Below are 19,352 nucleotides of genomic sequence, written 5' to 3'. Positions count from 1 at the left end.
ATATGCCGTTTCTGAAAGTTAGTGTTTTCCCTATAACTTAGCTAGGACAAAGGTTTCAGACCCAGAGATTGTTTTGCAGACCCTACCAAACAGATTTACAGTCAGGTATATATCATTTTCTTGTGATGCACCAAAAGATAAAGCCTGTTTATTTAATGAAGGCATGTAATTGATATCCAACACAATGAACATGTAAGGCATGTATAGTATGTTTACCTGAGAGGTTCGTTAACATTGGCTGAAGTTATTCAAACACTTTTTTTTTTTTTGCATAAACAAGCCAACAACTGATATACTGATAAACTGCCAGTCACAGGTATTGTGCAATGTATACGAGATCAATACACTCTTGTTAGATATAACAAACTTCTTTGCATATGGATTTGTATTATGGAATGCTAAGTGACAGCGGATTTTGGACTTTGCAAAGAAAAAAGATAAATAAACCAGCAATATAGATGGATTCTGCTCTTAACATAAATCTGTGCAGCTTTTGGTAAGAATTTAATGACAGGTGGAGCAGGCCTATAAAGTCCACTTTTTAAATTCCTTGTACTGTATGTGATCAATCTGCATTGCTATGGATAATGTAAATGTTCCCTCCTGGCTTAGTTACATTTTATGCCCATTTTGCAGAAGCGTGAATGAAAACCCAGTGCAAAATTTAGGTGTCTGCAGTGCAGCTGCCTAGCTTTCAGCTGCTAGCCTTAATTCACTTTATAGTCAGTGGAGAAAAAATATAATTTTTATGACATGTTTCATCCAAAACACAGTGATTGAATCCAAATCTACAAACTCCCATTTTTCTCTATTGCAGGAAAGAGGGGGCTGGTTGATCGGTTAACATGTAGGTAACTGTAGATAAACAAAACCCAAAGGTAAAGAATCTATGTGAGAAATGTGTTTCATTCCACTTTTGTCCACTTTGAAATGCATTTATTTGGTCTTTAATGAGATCCGGTGTGCTTTGAAGTTCTCAGAGTAAGAAGTTCTCAGGCATCCTCCAAATTGGCTCAGTTTTTTCAGTGGAGCTCACAGGACAAATTGTCTGATTTTACATGATCCATTTAGTTGTAATAACTTCCCATTCAAAGAGCATTCTCACTTGCCGAAATAGAATTTTTCATTAATTAATCAGTATCAGTACTTACCGACTGGCAGCACCAGTGAAGGCTAATAGGAAGATGTTCTTAGTTTGTAATACAAGTCTAATATAAGCTTAGAGGGACTTACTATATTTCATCCTATTTTCATCAGCCTTCTCCAGCCACTTACATTCCCCTTTTCCCAGGTGCCTTTTATTATCTTGTTGAAAAAGTGTGGGAAGGGAGACAACTGAACCTTTCAAACATTCACAAGAGATATTTAGTCTCCTTTTCTAACAAGTCAGAAGCACAAAACAATACTAGAAATAGAGTCACTGCAAGCCAGTAGAAGTAGCTTACTAGTCCATTAGTTTATTATTATCAGAAAGCTGCCTAGGTCTTAATGAAAAAGGAAGTCAGCCTCCCTGAGATAAATGCAGTTTGGCAAGAATTGGGAAGCAGAAACTCAAATATATGATTAAGTATTTTTCTGTTTCCTTCTTTAATATCTGTTGAGGTTTTTTTTAGAATTGCTGCTGAGGACGATGTTTAGAAATAAGTGCCTAGCCATAAACATCTGACTATGTTGAGGCAGTCACATATAAGGTTGGGGCAATGATGTATGTCTTTATTATTACCTTAAAGGTTTGACTGTTAATTGCAATGTGGGATGCTGGGCTGGCTTTCAAGTTATGTTCTTCACAAATTGTGCTGCAAATGAGTAAAAATACTGGAAGAAAAGGGAAGAATTGCTATTGTCTAACCACAACAGTCTAGGCAGGCTGCCATAAGAGTATTACTGAAGCTCTAATTCAAAAATTAGTCTCAGCTACGAATGTATGAGTTTAGCCAAGTCCTCTAGTTGGCAGAATGTCTGTCTTAGATTTCCTTTGATACATGCTGTTGTTTGGGCTGTTAGCTTAATACATCATTAGATACTTTAGGAATTGCTTGTCTGTAAGTTAATATGTTCAATACCAACTTGTTAATTAGATTAATTTGGTTTGGCATTTTGTTAGAAATAGCGTAACGTTTATCTGACCTTATAATTTTATTTCATTACAGTTACAGATATAACATTGTTATACATGGTAGTGTACCCAAGTCTCAGAAAACACTGTAAATGTCTTGCAGGCAGAGTACAAAAAAGGTCTTTTTCCAGGGCTTCAGTGAGGGGGAACAGTTTTTTCTCATGGGCAAGGAAAATTCATCTTACGCCTTTCTCATGCATAGGTCCAGAAGAATGCTGTGCACTTTCTGGGACCCTTCTCCGGCAGGTTTTGCATAGCTGCTGATGCAACTTGTCAGGGGACTGGAACATGGGTGACATGGGTGTCCTGCTTTACAGTGCTGGGTGCTCCCAGGTGACCTAAACACATTTCAGACAGCTAAATGCATGCACACCGCAGAGCTAGTACTGTTCTCTCATACAAGTACACCTGGCAAGATCAAAAATCATAAACATTTTCCATCTCTAGAGGTAGCCAAGGGTCTCACTGAAACCCACCCCTTTTTACAAGCCAGCATCCATCACCTTCCATGGATGGTGTCTACTGGACCCACCAGTTTACACCCTACAGTAAACTGGTCTGCTCTCCCAATTTCTTTAACTCCCCAACTCCTGTTGCCTTTCAGAAGTCTCCAGGGATGTCTGTAAGCAGTTAGAGGAGGCTGAAGGGGGAAGAGATTGGGGTAGGCAGGACACAGCCAATTTCTTCTATCCTCCAGGTGTGCTGGTTATCTCAGCACAGGGAAAGCTGTTTTGGTGAGCCCTCTCCTTCCCTGCCCCTGCTGTCTACTAGTTCCTTGAACGGGTCATTACGAAAATAATGCCAAGATTGCTTTGATCATGTCTTTCCACAGACCCTTTGAACAGTTGTCCCAGAGGACAACTGAACAGCCTGGAATCCCAGGAGGGCTGCTGGAGTGAGACTTGAGAGCTCATCAAGCTGTAACTGTGGACACAGAGTTGAAAATGCCCTTGTGTCGGTCCATTCAAAAGCCATTTACTAGATCATAGTCACATGTTCACTTCAAGAGCATTTGGCCTTCCTGCAGTGACAGATGTGGAAGACAACATCTCTCCCTGGCCTTTGGCTTATGCCAGAAGACTTGCTGGAGTGACCCCTCCCTGCTCTACCAATGCCCAAAAGTAGAGGACAAACCCATCTGGATTTCTCTACAGCCTTATTACCTCTGCTGGTGCTAATCTGGCTGTACTTGACTACCTCTGCCAGGAGGAGATGTTATCCTTAACAAAACCAGAGAAACCTATCTAGTCACTGAGCAAACCCTGCACCATCCCTTGTACAGCGGAGACTCTCTTCTGAACCCCTGATCAGACGCGATTTTCTCTTCCAGTCATCTGCCTCGCAGTTCCTGTTCAACAGCTGTGGTGCTTTTATTCAGCAGGACAAATCAGGCACATTTAAAACAAAACAAAAGCCAGAACACAATACAAACAAACCAAATTAAAGAAAATGTTTTAAAGCATTTCATTACTCACAAGATGTTGTGAGATGGTTTTATGTTTAAAATGGTAATATTATTTCTGGCAATCGGTGTCATGCTATTCTTTTGTTGATTTTTCCAACCTCTCAAGAAATTGGAATGAAAATATTTTACTGGGTTTACTATCCCTGGGAAAAGCTTGTCAACATGGATCCAGGTTCATGCTGAAAACTCAAAATATTTGGCATGTGGTTTTGTATTTTCCCTTCATCAAAGAGAATATGTGGGGCTAAGGCCTGTTCCCATGGAGGAAGCAAGAGATACTGACGCTGTACTTAAAACAAAAGGTGACCTTGCACAATTGTGTGCATATATATGCAAATATCTCTTTTTGCAAATGGTACTATAATCATATTAGAAAGCCATTACTGTTACATTATAGTAGCTTGGTCATATGAAAGCTGAGTGGATGCTGTAGGGATGTATATGCTATAGAAACTTGTATGGGTGTGTATATATATCACAGTTCTGTAGTGGTTCTGTGAGCAGGGGGATCAATGAAGCCTGATTTTCTATGGATTTGTGTCTTGAGGTTGAGACCCTATCTGGATTTTATAAGGTCTCATATGAAATGCTGCACTTTTTACCTTGGTGAAGCATTAACCACAGCTTTTAACTGGCTGCCTATTTTCAGAATACTTTTAAAGACTTAATAGTTTTTGGATTTCAATACCTCTGTCAAATGTGCTTGACAAGCTTAAGTGTTTGAAGTTACACAGAGAGGTCTCGGATGTACAAAGCGGGAGTACAGTGTCTTAAACCCAGTTTCTACAAAATCAGGCTAAAGCATCCTCACACTTACACATATGGAGAAGAAACATAAAATATGAATTAAAACAGAAAACATGAATTTAAACATAAATACAGAATTTAACAGCTAAGAAAGAAATGATAATTATGCAGAATAACCATCAATCACACAGGGGAGATTTTCCATTGACTTTCAGCGAGAATTTAGCACCTAAATCCAATTTGTCTCTTTCAAAATTTCTTACACAATCTCTTCTGTACATGTATATGTACAGAACATGTATATGTTCTCACACTGAACATTTAAAAAAAAAAAATCATGCATATGCCCATGTGCCTGGTGGAAAAGGAACTTGAATTTTGGTTGCAGCTGTCAGAAAAACTTCCTGATTCCATGGGTCCATTTATGTGTTTCTTTTTTAATTTTTAATTAAAAGATATTGATTTGTCATTTTGAGATTCGTGTTTAGTTAAAGAAAGAAAGAAAAAAAAAGAAATACTGAACAAACTCCACTGAAGATCTTACTGGCTTTGGAGTTTAATTTTGGCCGGTAAGAGAAAGAGCAATAGCTCAATGACAACATTGTTTTGACAGAAAAGGCCAGACATGAGACCTTTAAGAGTTTTAATTTCCCTGAGGGGTCATAAGGTCCCCTGCTTCCAAGTATCTTAAAAAGACAAATCAAACTGAAGAGTTGAGTCGGGTTCATTAGCTCTGGCAAATCACAATTGCCACAGCAAATGCATTCTTCCTTGGATTTGTATTAAAGCGAAAGTTTTGCCAAGCACCAAACAATGCTTTTGGCTGTATTTACATTAGTTTTGCCCCTGTCGTCATGGCCCAGTGAGTCTTAAAAAGGACCAAATGACAAAAGGAAATGCAAAAAGAGATCCATCTAGGATTACAAACCTCCCCCTAAATACACCCCCCTCCCACCCATCCTCTGACCAGTGCCCCAGTTCCGCTTCAGACAACAGCAGGAGCAAAACCAGCGGCTCAGGATGCTCCTGAGCTCTGTCATCTCTGAGTGCTGCAGAGTCAAGAGCAGGGACCATGTCCTGATTCCCTGGCAGGACATGGGCTGAGCGGCCCATTTGAAAATGCCTTGATTTTTGAAGCCTGGAAGAGGTGCTGGGGGCAGAGGGGCAGGTGGCTGTTGGCATGACGCAGGGGCAGAAAGGGTCAGTGCTAAGGTGAAGATGTTCACAGGCCATCAACAGAATACTGGGGGTTGAATTAATAAAGGTGGCTTCAGCCATTCCAGCTGAGTCACACAAATCATGAAACTACTTGAAATATTTCACCTACTCATATATCTCCTTTATCTTTCACCTCTTCCCTCTTTTTTGTAGTTATTCTTCTGTTCCACTGTCTTTCAAGTCACACCCCGCGCTGATCTCCTGCTTCCCTGTGCCCTGTTCCCATTTTGGTATCTTTCTGCTACATTTTGCAGGCCTTTCACATCTCGGGAATGCTGCAAGCAGTGCTTCTGAGCTTAAGTCACTGAATATTTGTTCTGTGTGATGACACAGTACTAAACCAGCTGGAAATTTTTCTTGCAAAAAGAAAAAGATGTGAGAAACTAAATCAATGACTTAAAAAAAAAAGTATGCGTGACCCACATATATCCTCTGGATGTATGTGGCACTGATAATCAATTTACACTATTTATAGCTGCAGCCAGTTGGTGATCTCCAACATTTAAAATGCAACTGAGATCCCACTCTTTGATCAGGTGGAAGGGAGCTAACAATTCAAAAGCCTAAAGCCAGTAATTCAGTCAAAGAGCCGATCCCTAGCAGCTCTGAGGGTGAACAGATTGGTTTTGTTTTGAAGTTGGATGAACCGAAGATGACTTTCCAAAGCAGAAGAAGGTGAGAGCTGCCCAGACTTCTGCAGTGTGTGTCTCCAGCCACAACATGGTGCTTGGATGGTCACCTGAGACATTTGCGTTGTGGCTAAAGTGACAAGGGGCATGCATGTCCCTTCTCGGAACTGGGGAAATGTGCCCCAAAACTCCTTTGAAACACCAAAGCAGCAGGATGAAGCAAAGCTTTCCCCCAGCCCTTCTAATTTACTGCATGTGGCGCATTTAAAGCCAGAAATAAAAATCTGCCAGGCCAGTCTATCCCATGTCAGGGGCCTGAGAACTGGCAGGGTCTCAGAGCATGACAGAGACAGTCTGTGATTTGTATGCGTTGGGCCTGGAGTAACATTTGGCAAAGTTTGCAGGATACGATTCTTGTGAGAGCACAGGGTAAGTGCTGCAGAAGGGGACCTCCTTTGAGGTTCATCCAGATGTGGTACAGGGAGACCGGCAGCGCACAGCTTGCCTCCTCCTGCATGGGAGAAGAGGTATTATGAAGAAAAACCTGCTTGCTTGCTTCCTGAAGAGATGGGATGAAATAAATCCTTTCAGTTTCTGAAAGCGTAGAAAAGCATCGCCCTGCTCCCCGTCCCCACTCCAGCAGGACTGCCTGGGGAAGGGGAAGTGATGTTTGACTGGTTGTACAGCAGGTGTTGGTGCTTTGGAAAAAACGTGCTTTCTTCTGACCGCCTTCTGCCAGGTCAGGGAGAGCAAATATTCAAAAAGGACTGCTGCAAGCAGCTGGCTTGGGATCGCTGCCTGTTGATGGCTTCCTCACATCTGGCTCCTGCACCCCAGTACTCCCCAGATCTGCCCCTGCACTACCTATCTTTTCTTCATGCAGGGAAATCCAAAGCGGCATCTATCAGTTATTCCGAAAGTAAAGAACTCCTAATACTTTAAGTCCAAAATGAGCGTTTATTATGCTTTGTCAGGAAATGTCTGATGCCAGATAACTTTTTTTTGCAATGATATACTTAAAAACTGATATGAAACACATACAGGCATGAAACAACTTGTATTGGTTTTACTGCATTTCTTTTGATTGTGCTACACCACATAAGAAAAACAAACACATTCAGAAAAGCAGACACTCCCAGGCCCCACATCTATAAAGTTGCAGTAAAGTTGCTTAGGTCTCCAGACTCCATCCTGTACCCATTTAAACATACGTTTCCTATACTTTTAAACATACGTGTTCCTATATTTAGATGAAGTCTCTTGCAAGCGAGAGAATAAACCCTTGTCCAGACTCTACACTGGCAAGCATATGCAAACCTAGATTTCTTGGTAGAAGCACCGGAGGGAGTTATCTCCTTGGATTTGCTTTATATCGGAACAAATTAAAAGTATATAGTCTGGAGAACTAGAAGTTCCCCTGTGCCTGCACATGGTCAGTGGATCTGATATCCCTTCTGCATTACTGCTGGTGCCTGAAAAGGGCAGGAATCTGCAGTCAGCTGGAGGCCAAACCTGCCGTGAATAGGGACCCCGTTCCTGTAGAGCCTCGCTCTCCCTTCAGAGATGGTTCACTGAAAGCAAGATACTCTGCCCACAACATTTTGGGTGGAACAAACGGTTGTTTTTTTTTAATAAAAGTGTTTTGCCAACCACTTTCTGACCAGATCTAATTTTGCTCTCCTCCCCGCCCCCTTCCTGTGAGGAAAAAGAACAGGTATCAGGCTCATTCACCAAGCTTAACCTTCTGTGACTTCACAAAAAACAACCAATGTAAGAATTTTAAACAATTCCTATCACTATCTTCCTCCAAACTGGAATGATCCAAACTATAACTAGAAAGACCTAACTACTACCTACTCCATTTTCTTGACAATTGTTAGTCCAAATTATGTTATCTGGCAGCTGATTATTTTTAAACACACTGCAGAGCTTATTTATTTCTCTTTCAACACTGTTCACAAATTATACTTACCTTGCTCTGTTAAAAAAACAAACAAGAAATTCTGAGCACTGGCATAATTTTACCCTTTCTTAACATAACCAAAGTACTTCTGGTTAAACCCCAGCCTGTGATACAAAGTCACGCTTTACTGAGTTGTCTTACTGCTGTTCGTATTGTAGCAGCGCCCAAAGACTCGGACAAAGAACATGGTCCTTTTGTAAAGCCCGTAGACTAAGGATCCATTATTCTTTTGGGTGCAGATATACCTTTCCTCATAATTACATCCTGAGCTGTGACAAAGTGGCTGCCAGGCAACACAGCTGTCAAAACCACATTGCAGGGCAGTCGGAGAGCACAAATCAAGTGAAATAATGGAGATGTTTGGGACACGAGGCATTGCACAGAACAGCCAGTGCTCTTCGTGTTCCTCATGTCTGATTATGCAGCGTAGCCTTGGCTAAAGCATCTTTGTGGCATAATCCCACTTGCCCTTGCAAAAGGGCTGGTGGTGATGTTGCCAACATGGGCCCACATGTCTCCCTGGTGTTTTGGGGTTGAGGGGTCTGCAGCACACTTTTCCTCTGAGTTAGGACTGTCACATTCCCATCACTTTTGTGTCTTTTGTGTCAGCAATAGGCATCATGCGATTGGCCATATCGTTCCACTAAAACAGCTGATTCTTAACACTTGACTTTTCAGATTTGGCTCATGTAATGGGCAATGATTGTTGGTACCAGCAGGAAGGATGTGGCTGGAGCAAACCCTGTGCTTTTCACGGGTACCTGGGTTGGGCCCAGCTTGCGCTGCTCATGAAGTCATGCGTACAGGATGCAGTTAGGCTGATTTAATGACAGATGACTGCTGAAAGGAGCAGTTCTGCTTTCCCTCACTTCCAGCCTTCCTCACTTCCTCACTTACGGCCTTCCTCGATCCTGCGGCTGTGTGGTCACAAGGCAGATCAATTCAGCTGCCTGGCCAATGGAAAATCAATTATTTTTTGAGGTGTTATTTTTCCACCAGTTTGATCAGCTGACTAACGTCAGATGGTTACCAGATCCCACGTAAGGGGTGTGAAGGGAGTACATTTCCATGGCTCGTAGGCAGGATCACCATTTTGCAACAGCCTGCTGTCAGGTCAGTGTAGCTGAAACGCCAGGCTACTGCTGCTACATTCAGGGGACAGATAACCCAATGTCACACTGATGCTGGAAGGGCCCATTCTGCATTTTGGCACCCCGCCACAGATTGGGCGCCTATGCCACCTCCCTCTCACTGAGGGTGCCTCTGTGATTCCAGAGAAGTTGGTTTAGGGAGGATATCAGTGAGGAAAAATTTGTTCACTTTTTTGCAAGGTTAGTTTCACGGTGAAGCCAGTTGCCTGCAGGGCTGGATGAGTACTAGGGTCAGTCCCTGAAACCAACGGCACCTCTTGGTTGAGACAGGGTGACAGCTTTCCAAAATGTGCCTGTGAGATTGGCTTAACTTAAAATGTCATTTACCAAGACATTTAGGCACTGGTGAATTTAATCGGGAAGAGCAGGCCAGCCTTATCTGTAGCTTGAGGCAGAAGATGTATGTCAGGGGAGACACACCTTACATCCAGTTCTCTGATTCAAACAGATGAGATGAGTCTGGCAGAGAGGAACCAATGCCTGCACCACTGAGGTAGAAAAGCCAGACTCCAGGGACTAAAGGCCCCCGTAATTCAAGGTACTTAATTCTAGACAAGTGCCTTGTCCTTCTTCCTTACCTAAAGAGTAAATCCTTACATAAAGAGTAAAGGAACTGGTTTCTGGCATTGAGGGTTCACTTCCAGGGATTACCAGAATGACTGGAAGCAAGTCATTCACCTGAGATGAACTGCTCAGGGTCAATGCTGATAGGGAGAACAAAACACCTCACTGTGTCAAGAATCTGCTGGGAAGGGCGCACGGAAGCTCTTCTCCCCGTTGAGCCATAAACAAGCCCTGGGGATCACAGGGTGTCGCGGGCAGGGGGGGACCCTGGGAAGCCCCCAGCCCAGGCAGCCTCAGCTCGGGGACTCTTCCAGCCTGGCCTTGGCAACCCCCAGGCGCGGGCAGAGGCCGCCCAGCCCCCGGAGGAGCCTGACCTCCTCTCGCCTCAGCTCCGACCCGCCGCCTCTTTCCCGCGTTCCCCCGCGGGTGCGGGGTCCGTGCTGGGCGCAGCCCACCGGCAGAGGTGGGGACAGCGCTCGGGCGGCGGTCCCCGAGCGCAAAGGAGTTAACAGGACTTTCTGCCTCTTCCCGCCCGCGCCTCCTCCACCCTCCTCATTACCTGCACTTTATCACTGCCGGAGCCGCGGGGCGGGAGAGGTGGAGGGGCCGGCGGGGCTTCCTGCGCCGCCCGGGGCTGCCCGCGGCGGCGGGGCCGCGGCGTGCGGGGGCCGGGGAAGGTGTGCGAGCGGTGTGTGCGAGCGCCCGCCGCCCTCTGCCTCCTGCCTGCGTGTGCTGCCTGCTGCCTGCCTGCCTGCCTGTGGGTGGGAGCGGGGCTGGGGCGACGCGAGGGGAAGGCGGGCGGGCAGAGCGGGCGAGCGCGTGTGCGCGCCGCAGCCCGGCAGGGATGCGGCATGGCCGTGGGCTCCGTGAAGATGCCGTCGCCGTGTGAGGGCGCGGAGCTGGCCCGCAGCTGGAGTCCCGGCGGCGGAGCCCACGAGCCGCCGCCGCCGCCGGTGCAGCTGCGGCAGAAGCTGCGGGAGCTGCCGGCGCTGCTGCGGAGCGGGCTGACCCTGCGGAGGAAGAGCGCTGCTGCCGCCGCCGCCGCCGGCGGCCGGGTGAGTAAGGAGTGAGTGAGCCGGCGGGCGGCCCGGGGCAGCGCCCCCCCCCCGCTCCGGGGCCGCCCCCGCCCTGCCCGCCCGGCGGCGGTGCCCGGGGCAGGCGGAGCGACTCCGGCCGGGCCGCGGTGGAGGGGGGGGTGGGGGGGGCGGGCCGCGGGGTCCCGGCGCAGGCCCCCCGCGGGGGGCGGCACCTCGGCGGCACCAGGGGCGGGGGTGCCCGCAGGCCGGCCCCGGGCTCGGCCCGCCTCTGCCACCTCCGGTAAAAAATGAAATCCCAGGCCGGGTGAGCAGGCGTCCCCCTCCCCGTGTCTGGGTTCCTCCTGTGGCTCCGCTCATCCCTCCTTTCCTCCCCTCCATGTGGCAGAACTTGTGTGGGCCAATGCATGCTCTCGTCTGTCAGGAGATGCTGCGCAGGTGTGCTCCGACGCTTGTGCCAACGCGTGTTAAAGCCGTGAGCTTCAACGTGCACCCATGTCTTTGAAGCTAAGAGGCCTTTCTGGGCGTGCTGTAACCCCCAGTCTTGCGGGCCTCCAGAGACTGAGGCTGTGGGGTCACGCGGGTGTCGTGGAGATCCCTAGCCAAATTCACTCAGGTTCACTCATTTTTGGAAAGGGTGATGGCACAGGGGTGGTTTGGTAGGAAGCAGCACCCTGGCAAAGCACGGTGTGATGCTGCTGCAGCTGGGAACGGCAGTGGTGAGCGGCTGCTCATGCCTTCAATGTCTCCCAGTTGTGACTGGAGCCATATCCTGGGGGTGGGACTGCTGTCAGGTCGTGGCAAAATTTACTTGCAGGCCAAAACTGGACTGACACCCATCATCTGAGTAGTTGAAATGAAGGAGCTGGGTTCACCTACGTGGAGTTGGGTTTGTCTACGTGGAGAATCAAGCGAGCTGCCTTGTGGTTTTGGTGCACTGGTAAATGCCTGTGTAGGGAGTCAGTGCGGAGCAATCAGCATGATGTGTATTTGTACCCTCATCAACTTTGCAGTACTTTACCCGTGTAAATGAATGAATTCTCTGCACGGGGAAGTTCTGGTTAAATACAGTAGGGTGTGAATTTAAAACCAAACTTCCTGGGTGAATGGTCCGTTCTAAGATACGTGTGCAAAGAAGATAAACAGGATTTAGTATATGAATTTACAGCAGAAGAGCTATTTCTGAGTAACGTTTTGATTCAAAGTTCTGTTCTAGATAAGCTTATTTCCTCAAGTGAACTTAACCCACTGAATAAAGACTAGTCTGTATGGAGGTGCCTAATGATTTTTATTGTTCAGGTGAAATTGTAATCCACTTGACAAGTGTCCATAAGAAAACAGACCTAAGAGGATTCATACGATTTAAAATAGCCAAGTCCTGCTCTGCCCTAACAGAATGTTTACAACAGATATTTATCTCCCAGTGAAGATGAGGCCTTTTCTGAATTTAGTTTAATTTGTTCCACTTTAAAAGCATACTAGAAGTGTGCTTTGGAGTTCCGCTCCAAAGAAGTGGAGTAAGTGAGGAGTGTGGAGGTAAGAAGCAGTGCAAAACCGCTGCCGGTGACGATGCTGGTTTGTAGGCGGGTCTGAAGTACTGTTCTAGCACAACAAATTCATGATGATTCAGGGAGACACCATGCAGAGCAGGCTCAGGTTTATCCTCACGGTTATTCCTCGCTGCTGCTGAAAGCATTTGACAAGTGAGTGGTACAACAGTTACTCTGTAAATGTTTGGAGTGGGTGAATTAACACCTGGGTGAGAAGCCTGGGTAGCTCCTGGGTCATGCAGCTCAGTTGTGCTTGCTGAAGCCTTGGTCCCGTCTTGCTTCATGCAGTCCCAGCTGAGGCTCTGCCTGTCTTTACTGATGTGCCGCACTACGGCCCAGCAAACGCAGCGTGACAGATTTAGTGGCAATGTCATCTTCGGCTTCGCCTTCCAATTCCCTGTGGGTCATCCTGCAAAGTTTTTCTTGAACTGTCCATCCTGGTAGGAAGAAGTCTGGAGGGAGGATGGTGAGTTTGTAAGTTTGGAGTCAATGCAGCAGATCTTGTGGGTGATGCTGCGCGGAGATCCTGTATGGCTCCAGCAAGACCTTCTGGCTGGTCACCTGGTCCTGTGTGGAGAATGGGACTGCTGTGCTCTGCTGCCTCTGGGTTTGCAGGGATTCTCCTGCAGCTGGAATTATTCAGCAGTGCAGGTGCCTAGTGGGGTGTTCTGAGGCGCAAGTCATGCTAGGAGTCCAGTAGTGGTGTTAATGTCACTTGTTCCCTTTGGAAACAAAGTGGACGCTTGGGGTGAATGGAGGGTCTCTCCCACATGTGCGATTATCCAGGGAGCAGTCTGGCTCGGTTAGTAGTGCCCCGTGTTGATTCCTGTCCACTCCGTGCATGTGCCTTTTTCCCCCAGAAATGGAATTTTAGGGGCATGACCCTTTTCACATATTTCTATTTAATGTGGCAAATAACTTCAACCCTGAAAATGACAGTATTTGGGGGAGAGAGAAGGGTTATGTTAGAATAATGAAATGCAGCGTTTTTTTATACTTTCCCTTTTAACATGACTCTTAAATTTAAAAAAGCCTTAAAATAAGGTTGGAGGAAGGTTGATATGAAATGTTCACATTTCACATGTTCACATGTTCACAAATATGAAACACTCATTCCTTTGTTTCACCTCAACAAAACATTTCAAGTTAAACCAAAGTTAATTTTTGGAGGGTTTTGTTTGCTTATGAAATCTCCATTCCCTCTATTCCTTTGTAAAAAAAATTTAGTCTGATCTTCCTCTCCAGTGACTTTTGCTTTGTGCTTTTTTGTTTGTTCAAATGCCAAGCCAAGAGTCTTATTTGTCCAGCTGGTTTCATCAGGAATGTTGCTCACTTAGGTGAGCTGTTTTCAAGTAAATGTTGACCAGCTGAAATTCTGGCTTGTTTAATTTCCTAGAAAAATATTATGACCCCTGAGCAGGGGGCTTGTCTCTGATGCTGACTTGCTGAGAGACTGCCTGCAGTGCATTTTGCTTCCTCATCTATAAACCAGGGGTAATCTGTGTGCATGCATGATTGGGGACTATGGATAATAAAATATAACGCGTTAAGGGTGTTATAATTGTTTTAAGGATGTACTTCACTGCATGCTGTTCAAATACTTCCTGTGGTGTGGCGGGGAGGAAAGCATTGCATAGTAGAGCGTAGTATACAAAAAATGGAATAAATTCTGAAAACCAGTACAGGGTGGAATAATTTTTTTTAAATTGGTTTGGGCTTCTCAGTCCTTGGCCCTTGGCACTAGACTGTTTGATATCAGATAAAACTAACCTCCACTTCCAAGCCCAATGTTGTTTTTTTTTTTTTTTAAAGCTCCTGAACTTTGAACTGGATGCTGGCCTTGTCCCTGATGGTGGTTTTTCTTAAATTCAGTCTTAGGGCAGGTGCAGCACAGATGTCTGAGACGGCACTGGGGGTTAAGCTGCAGTTGCACAGTAAGCTGTGAGGTGTGGGTTTTACTCCTCATCATCTGCTCGGTGCTTCTTTGTTTCTGCTGGATAAAGCAGCAGAAAATGTTCCAATCTTTTGCTGTGGTAGTTGTGTGTGTATCTGTGTGTGTGTGTCAGAGCTTGTGCAGAGGCAGAGGAGGGATCTGTTGTGGTGGATTGCTGTACCCTGTGGAACTGTTCCCCTCTGCCATGTGCTTTATCAAAATCTTTGGAAAGTGGGACCTTTCTGTTTCCTAGTTTGCCTCCTTGAGGTATGTTAAGTGCACATGTATTAGGCATGAGTATTTTCGTTATGAAGTATCTTTGCTGTTCTTCCTGGTGCTTGCCAAAGATGCCTTTCTTTTCTCCCCTTTTTCTTGTAATTAGTGGTGAAATACGGGTCCCTGCCCCTGGAAGCAACAGGAACAGCAGTGGCAAGGTCCTGCACGCACATCAGTGCAGCAGTCACTCCATCATGCCAAAAATCCTTTTCACAACGCTCAGTTGGACTCAATGGAGCTAATGCCCCTCCTGAGTGCCTCCTGGGAGAGCAGGTGAAGCTCTGAGAAGTTGGAGGAGGAATTACTTTGCACACATACACAGACACATAGACATTTTTAATGACCTTCTCTGCTTTGTAGGTTCACAAAGTACCGTTGTTATACGTGAGCATGGATGTTGCTCTTTGCCACAGTAGTGGAGCTGGAAAACCTTTTGGACATCATGGTGTCAAACCCTATTACTCTGATATTATGAAAGATCTTGATGGCCTGTACCAACCTTCACCATGGGACATGCCTTTGGCTTGCTGGAGGTTGAAGAGATACCATGACTATTTTCTTTTCTGAGACTCTGTAATGACTTGTGCGGTTTCTAGAGGTTTTTGGCCAGACAAATGTTCTCAGACTGTCTTTTCCTTAGCTCTGTTTTGAGTGGCAACTTTGCTGTATGTGTATGTCAGGGTGTAAACTGACTGTAGGATTATAGGTAGAAAATAAATCATGGGAGTTAAGATATGGACACTAAAAGTTTACATGATTTCAGAGTGAGACTGGAGAAGTTCATAGAAGAGAAATATATTGAACATACATAATCCTCATCAGGCACAGAAGGTTCCTGAGCTGAAAATAGCTGGAGGGTTGGAGCATATTAGAGATATCTATCATATATTCTGGCAGTGGCAGTTGTCATGCTGTTGGAGACAACTTTTGTTTGGCACAGGGAAAAAAATAAAATTATATGCAATCTGTTTTAATTAAACGAAGCATCCGAACCTCTCAATCTATGTTTTGCTGAATTTTTATTCATTTCATGTAAGAAGCTTTCAGTTGCTTATGTCATTCAAGTTACTTTCCTCTACTCAGTTAATCCTGGGATAGGGGAAGCCATAGTGTTGTAGATGAGGTTTTGCCAGGACATTAGAAGTTCCTTGCTGGAAATACTCAGAATTTCCAGTGCTTCTTTCCATGGCTACATTATGTTGGTGGCTAATAGATACATTTTGTTTGAGCCGAGCATATAGATCTACCTTTTAGTCAGGTAATCTTCCTGCCAACGGCTGACGTTTATAGCAGTCTGTATTCTTGTTGGCAGCTCCTCATCCTAGTAGTGCCTGAATGACCTTGTCTTTCATGCTGCTGGATTATGCTTTTTTCCTAATATTCTAGTCCTCGAAGTCACCTCATCTTCCTGTAGACCATTCTGTTTACATTTGTTGTGACAATGCCATCAACATGTTTCATTAGGACCTTTATGTTCATTTGACCAGTGTTGGTAAAGACAAGAGAAGAAAAAAGTCAAGAGAACAATTGCTCTGGTACCTTTGTTTATATATACTATAGAGGCTTTAATTTTGGTGTTTCTCCTGCATTAAAAAGATGCAGCGTTGTGTTATGTAGATGCTGTACTGGCTGAAATCAGCGCACAAAAATGCTGGATTGGCTCAGTGAAACAAAAGTTTTGCTGTCAGAAGTATTATCAAAGTAGGCTGATTGATATTGGTGGCATTTTGCTTTAAAGCCTGCTGTAGAGGTTCTACTCAGTAACTTAATACTGCCATCACTTTGGCAGTTATTATGTGACTAGAAATAGTCGTGGTAAGTAGTCTTGAATTTTTCCTATTGTAATCAGGCTTATTATGTATTCCTGTTAAATGTATTTGATTAAGATAATTGTCTTTCACAGTATCCTTTAACTTGTCAGGTCTGTGACTGGTGACACATGAAATGTTGAGTAATGAGTAAAATGGCTTAGCGACAGTGACCACGGTAGGTGATGGGGAATTTCATTGTCTCTTGTGTTTATTTGCATAATAATTTGTTTCATAGTCAGTGTTCAGTGAATTACTAAATTGAGAATACTTAATTAGCCCATGTGTTATGACATCTGAGAAATTATGCCTGGGTTTGATTAACTACAGTTGAATGAAATGGAAGGCTAAGGCTAACCCATTCTTCTGCCCTAGGAAGTAACCTAATAACTTTTGCAGAATGCAGAGTTATTTTTCTCCCGAGGCTGGGGATTAGTCTGATTGCCAGGGTGATGCCCACTGCCTGTGGTCTTACGCTGGCACTGGGTGTGAGGCTGGCAATGCCTGGACTGACATCTCAGCTGCTTGCTAGCGTCCCTGGGAAAGCCCAGGTGCAACACTAGCAGGTGCTGCTGGCAACGCATGGGGAAGAGGTGCCATCATGTGGCTCGTGCTCATGGAAGCTGCATAAAATAGACATCGACCCTGTGACACAGAAAATGCAGTAACTTGCTCTAAGCTATGGGACAGGTTCTGCGTTTCCTTTGTCTATTTTGGCCAGAGTGTATCCTGATAAATCCCGCTTTGACCTACAGTCAGCTGCTATGAAACATGGTCTTGTCTTTAACCCCTTGCCCACACTGCAAACGAAGCTGAAAACTTGAGTTAATTTTGCCCACTCTCAGTCTTTAAATGCTGCTTTTCTTGTGTTAGAAATAACACCTTCATTTAGGGACTCCGAAAGAAAATATCGATCAGCCCTGCACGTTTTTGTAATTCTGGTTGAACAAGAATCTCACTACTTTCACTTTTGGCTTTGCTCCTATTTCTAAGGGACATAGCCTGCAGAGCCTCAGATGTGGTGCTGCCTTGTGTGGCTTGGAAACCTATCAAGGAAATCTACGTAGGAAATAATATCAACGCCATTGTAATTAAAAGGAATGTATCTCAGTATTTGCAAAATTTCTGCTAGTGTTACATCTTGATCAAAGGCTCAATTTAAAGGTGAGCTGATTGTCCCCTTAGTTGCGTATTTAAAGTGGAATAAACAAAATTCACTTTGTGGAATTGTATATATAAATTTGCTTGGTTGCAAACCTGCATTATTGGTTAATTCACGCTAGATTTCCCAGCCGCTAGGATGAATGAACAAGCGCTGCACTGTACAATTATGACAGACTCCTTTAAGGTTTGTATTCAGCTGTTGCTACTCATGTGGCCCCAGTGGTGTGAATTCCATTTGTGCCATGAGGAAATTGCAAAACAAGCTGTGCATTTTTATGCTGATGAAAACGCTGAAAATAGGAGGCAATAGGTTTTTAAAGGCAAGCAGGATATGCCATCTTTTCAACTTAATTAATGGAAAGTTATTGTAGTAAAACAGATGTTTTATCCTAAATATGTAACAATTAATTCACATATGGGAAAGGAAGTTGCTTTTTCTTTATACTTATACTATGTAACTTATTGACTATAACTTTATAGCGATAACTGAATAAGCAAGCTATATAGTACAGCTGAAGTGCTCCTGTCCACCCATGGTTTCTGACCTCTCCCCAGGCGGGTTCTGGGTGTAACATCCAGTGCATGAAGCGATGGGGTTCAGCAAACTGACTTTTGGTCTGGCTCTGTTCAACTACTCAAGATCCCAGATGGGTCTCACAGCGATCCTGTGCCTGATCACCAGGCACCCAGGTCTGGTCACACAGTTGTATCTTTGGGAAGTGAGCCATCTTCTATTAGGCGTCCATGTTAATGCTTAGAAAAAGAGCCTTAGTGTTGGTTGGGGCTCAGTATGGAGCTGCAGGACTGAAAATAAAATGGGATGCCTTTTAATTCTGGACAGAGTGAGAGTGCTCTGTTCTTCTGTAGACTCTCAGGGCTGGCTTAGCTGGGCCATCTGTACATTGCTGTGCTCTTTGTGCACAAATTCTGAAACCTCTTTTTCCCCAAGTCAAGCTGCCTGGCAGATCCCGTAGGATACATCTACATGCATCCATTTCAGTGGAATATTTTAGGTTGCTTTTCGGTATCTGCTGTATAAACTCCATCCATATGACACCTTTTGATTTAAACATTTTTCATTATGTCTGTGCTTTTGGCAAAAGTTTAAGGATAAAAATGAAGTCATTGGGCTGTAAAGTTGAAAGCCATGGAAGCAGGATCTGGATATTTTCAAGTTCCAGGTGTAAAAGGCAGTAGCTATTCATAACTGACACGATGTCTTTTATCTCAGTTAACTTATGGTTTGACTTGGGTTAGTCTGACCTTGTAAAATGATCTGCTTATGGCTGTTGTATTAAGCTAGGGTAAATTATTAGTATTTAAATACTATTGTATACAGTTCATTCTGATTAATTCCTTTTTCACAAGATATTTTCCTGGAGAGGACACAGCAGGCTAACTGATTAAAAGTCAAGATACTTTTTATACTGCAAAAAGAAAATATTCTGCTGATTGAGAGGAAGAAAACTCTTCAGTCTATATAAATACCAGTAGAGCTGTATTCATAGTATCAGTAATCATTTTTTGCCTTCAGTTTTAGAACTGAATTAAACCATTAAATCTTAAAATGATGGATGATTTTTTGTTTGCCTTTTTTAAAAGATTAATTGTGAAGAATGCAACTTTCTTTTTCTCCTTGATTTAGGGGGTGTGGGGGGTGTGTGTCACATTTCTTTCCTTGCTTCCTGGAACGCATACCTAAGTATTTATATGGCTGAGATACACATGGGCTAC

The 19,352-nt window shown here is 44.5% G+C and overlaps 1 protein-coding gene across 2 annotated transcripts in view; it reads left to right on the top strand.

The window, feature by feature from the left end:
• The first annotated feature begins 10,612 nt into the window (after positions 1-10,612).
• The window catches only part of RAPGEF5 (Rap guanine nucleotide exchange factor 5), a 161,068-nt gene continuing 152,328 nt past the window's right edge, over positions 10,613-19,352 (top strand). Inside the window, exon 1 of one of the 2 annotated variants that reach the window (XM_075083017.1) lies at positions 10,613-10,908. In XM_075083017.1, the coding sequence (XP_074939118.1) occupies positions 10,705-10,908 (204 nt within the window). In that variant the 5' untranslated portion in view covers positions 10,613-10,704. The remainder of the gene's footprint in view (positions 10,909-19,352) is intronic. The other variant, XM_075083016.1, reaches the window with a different exon arrangement.

This window comes from Phalacrocorax aristotelis, chromosome 2 (genome assembly GCF_949628215.1).
Source record: "Phalacrocorax aristotelis chromosome 2, bGulAri2.1, whole genome shotgun sequence".
NCBI lineage: Eukaryota > Metazoa > Chordata > Aves > Suliformes > Phalacrocoracidae > Phalacrocorax > Phalacrocorax aristotelis.
This window is presented reverse-complemented; position numbering and strand designations above follow the sequence as displayed.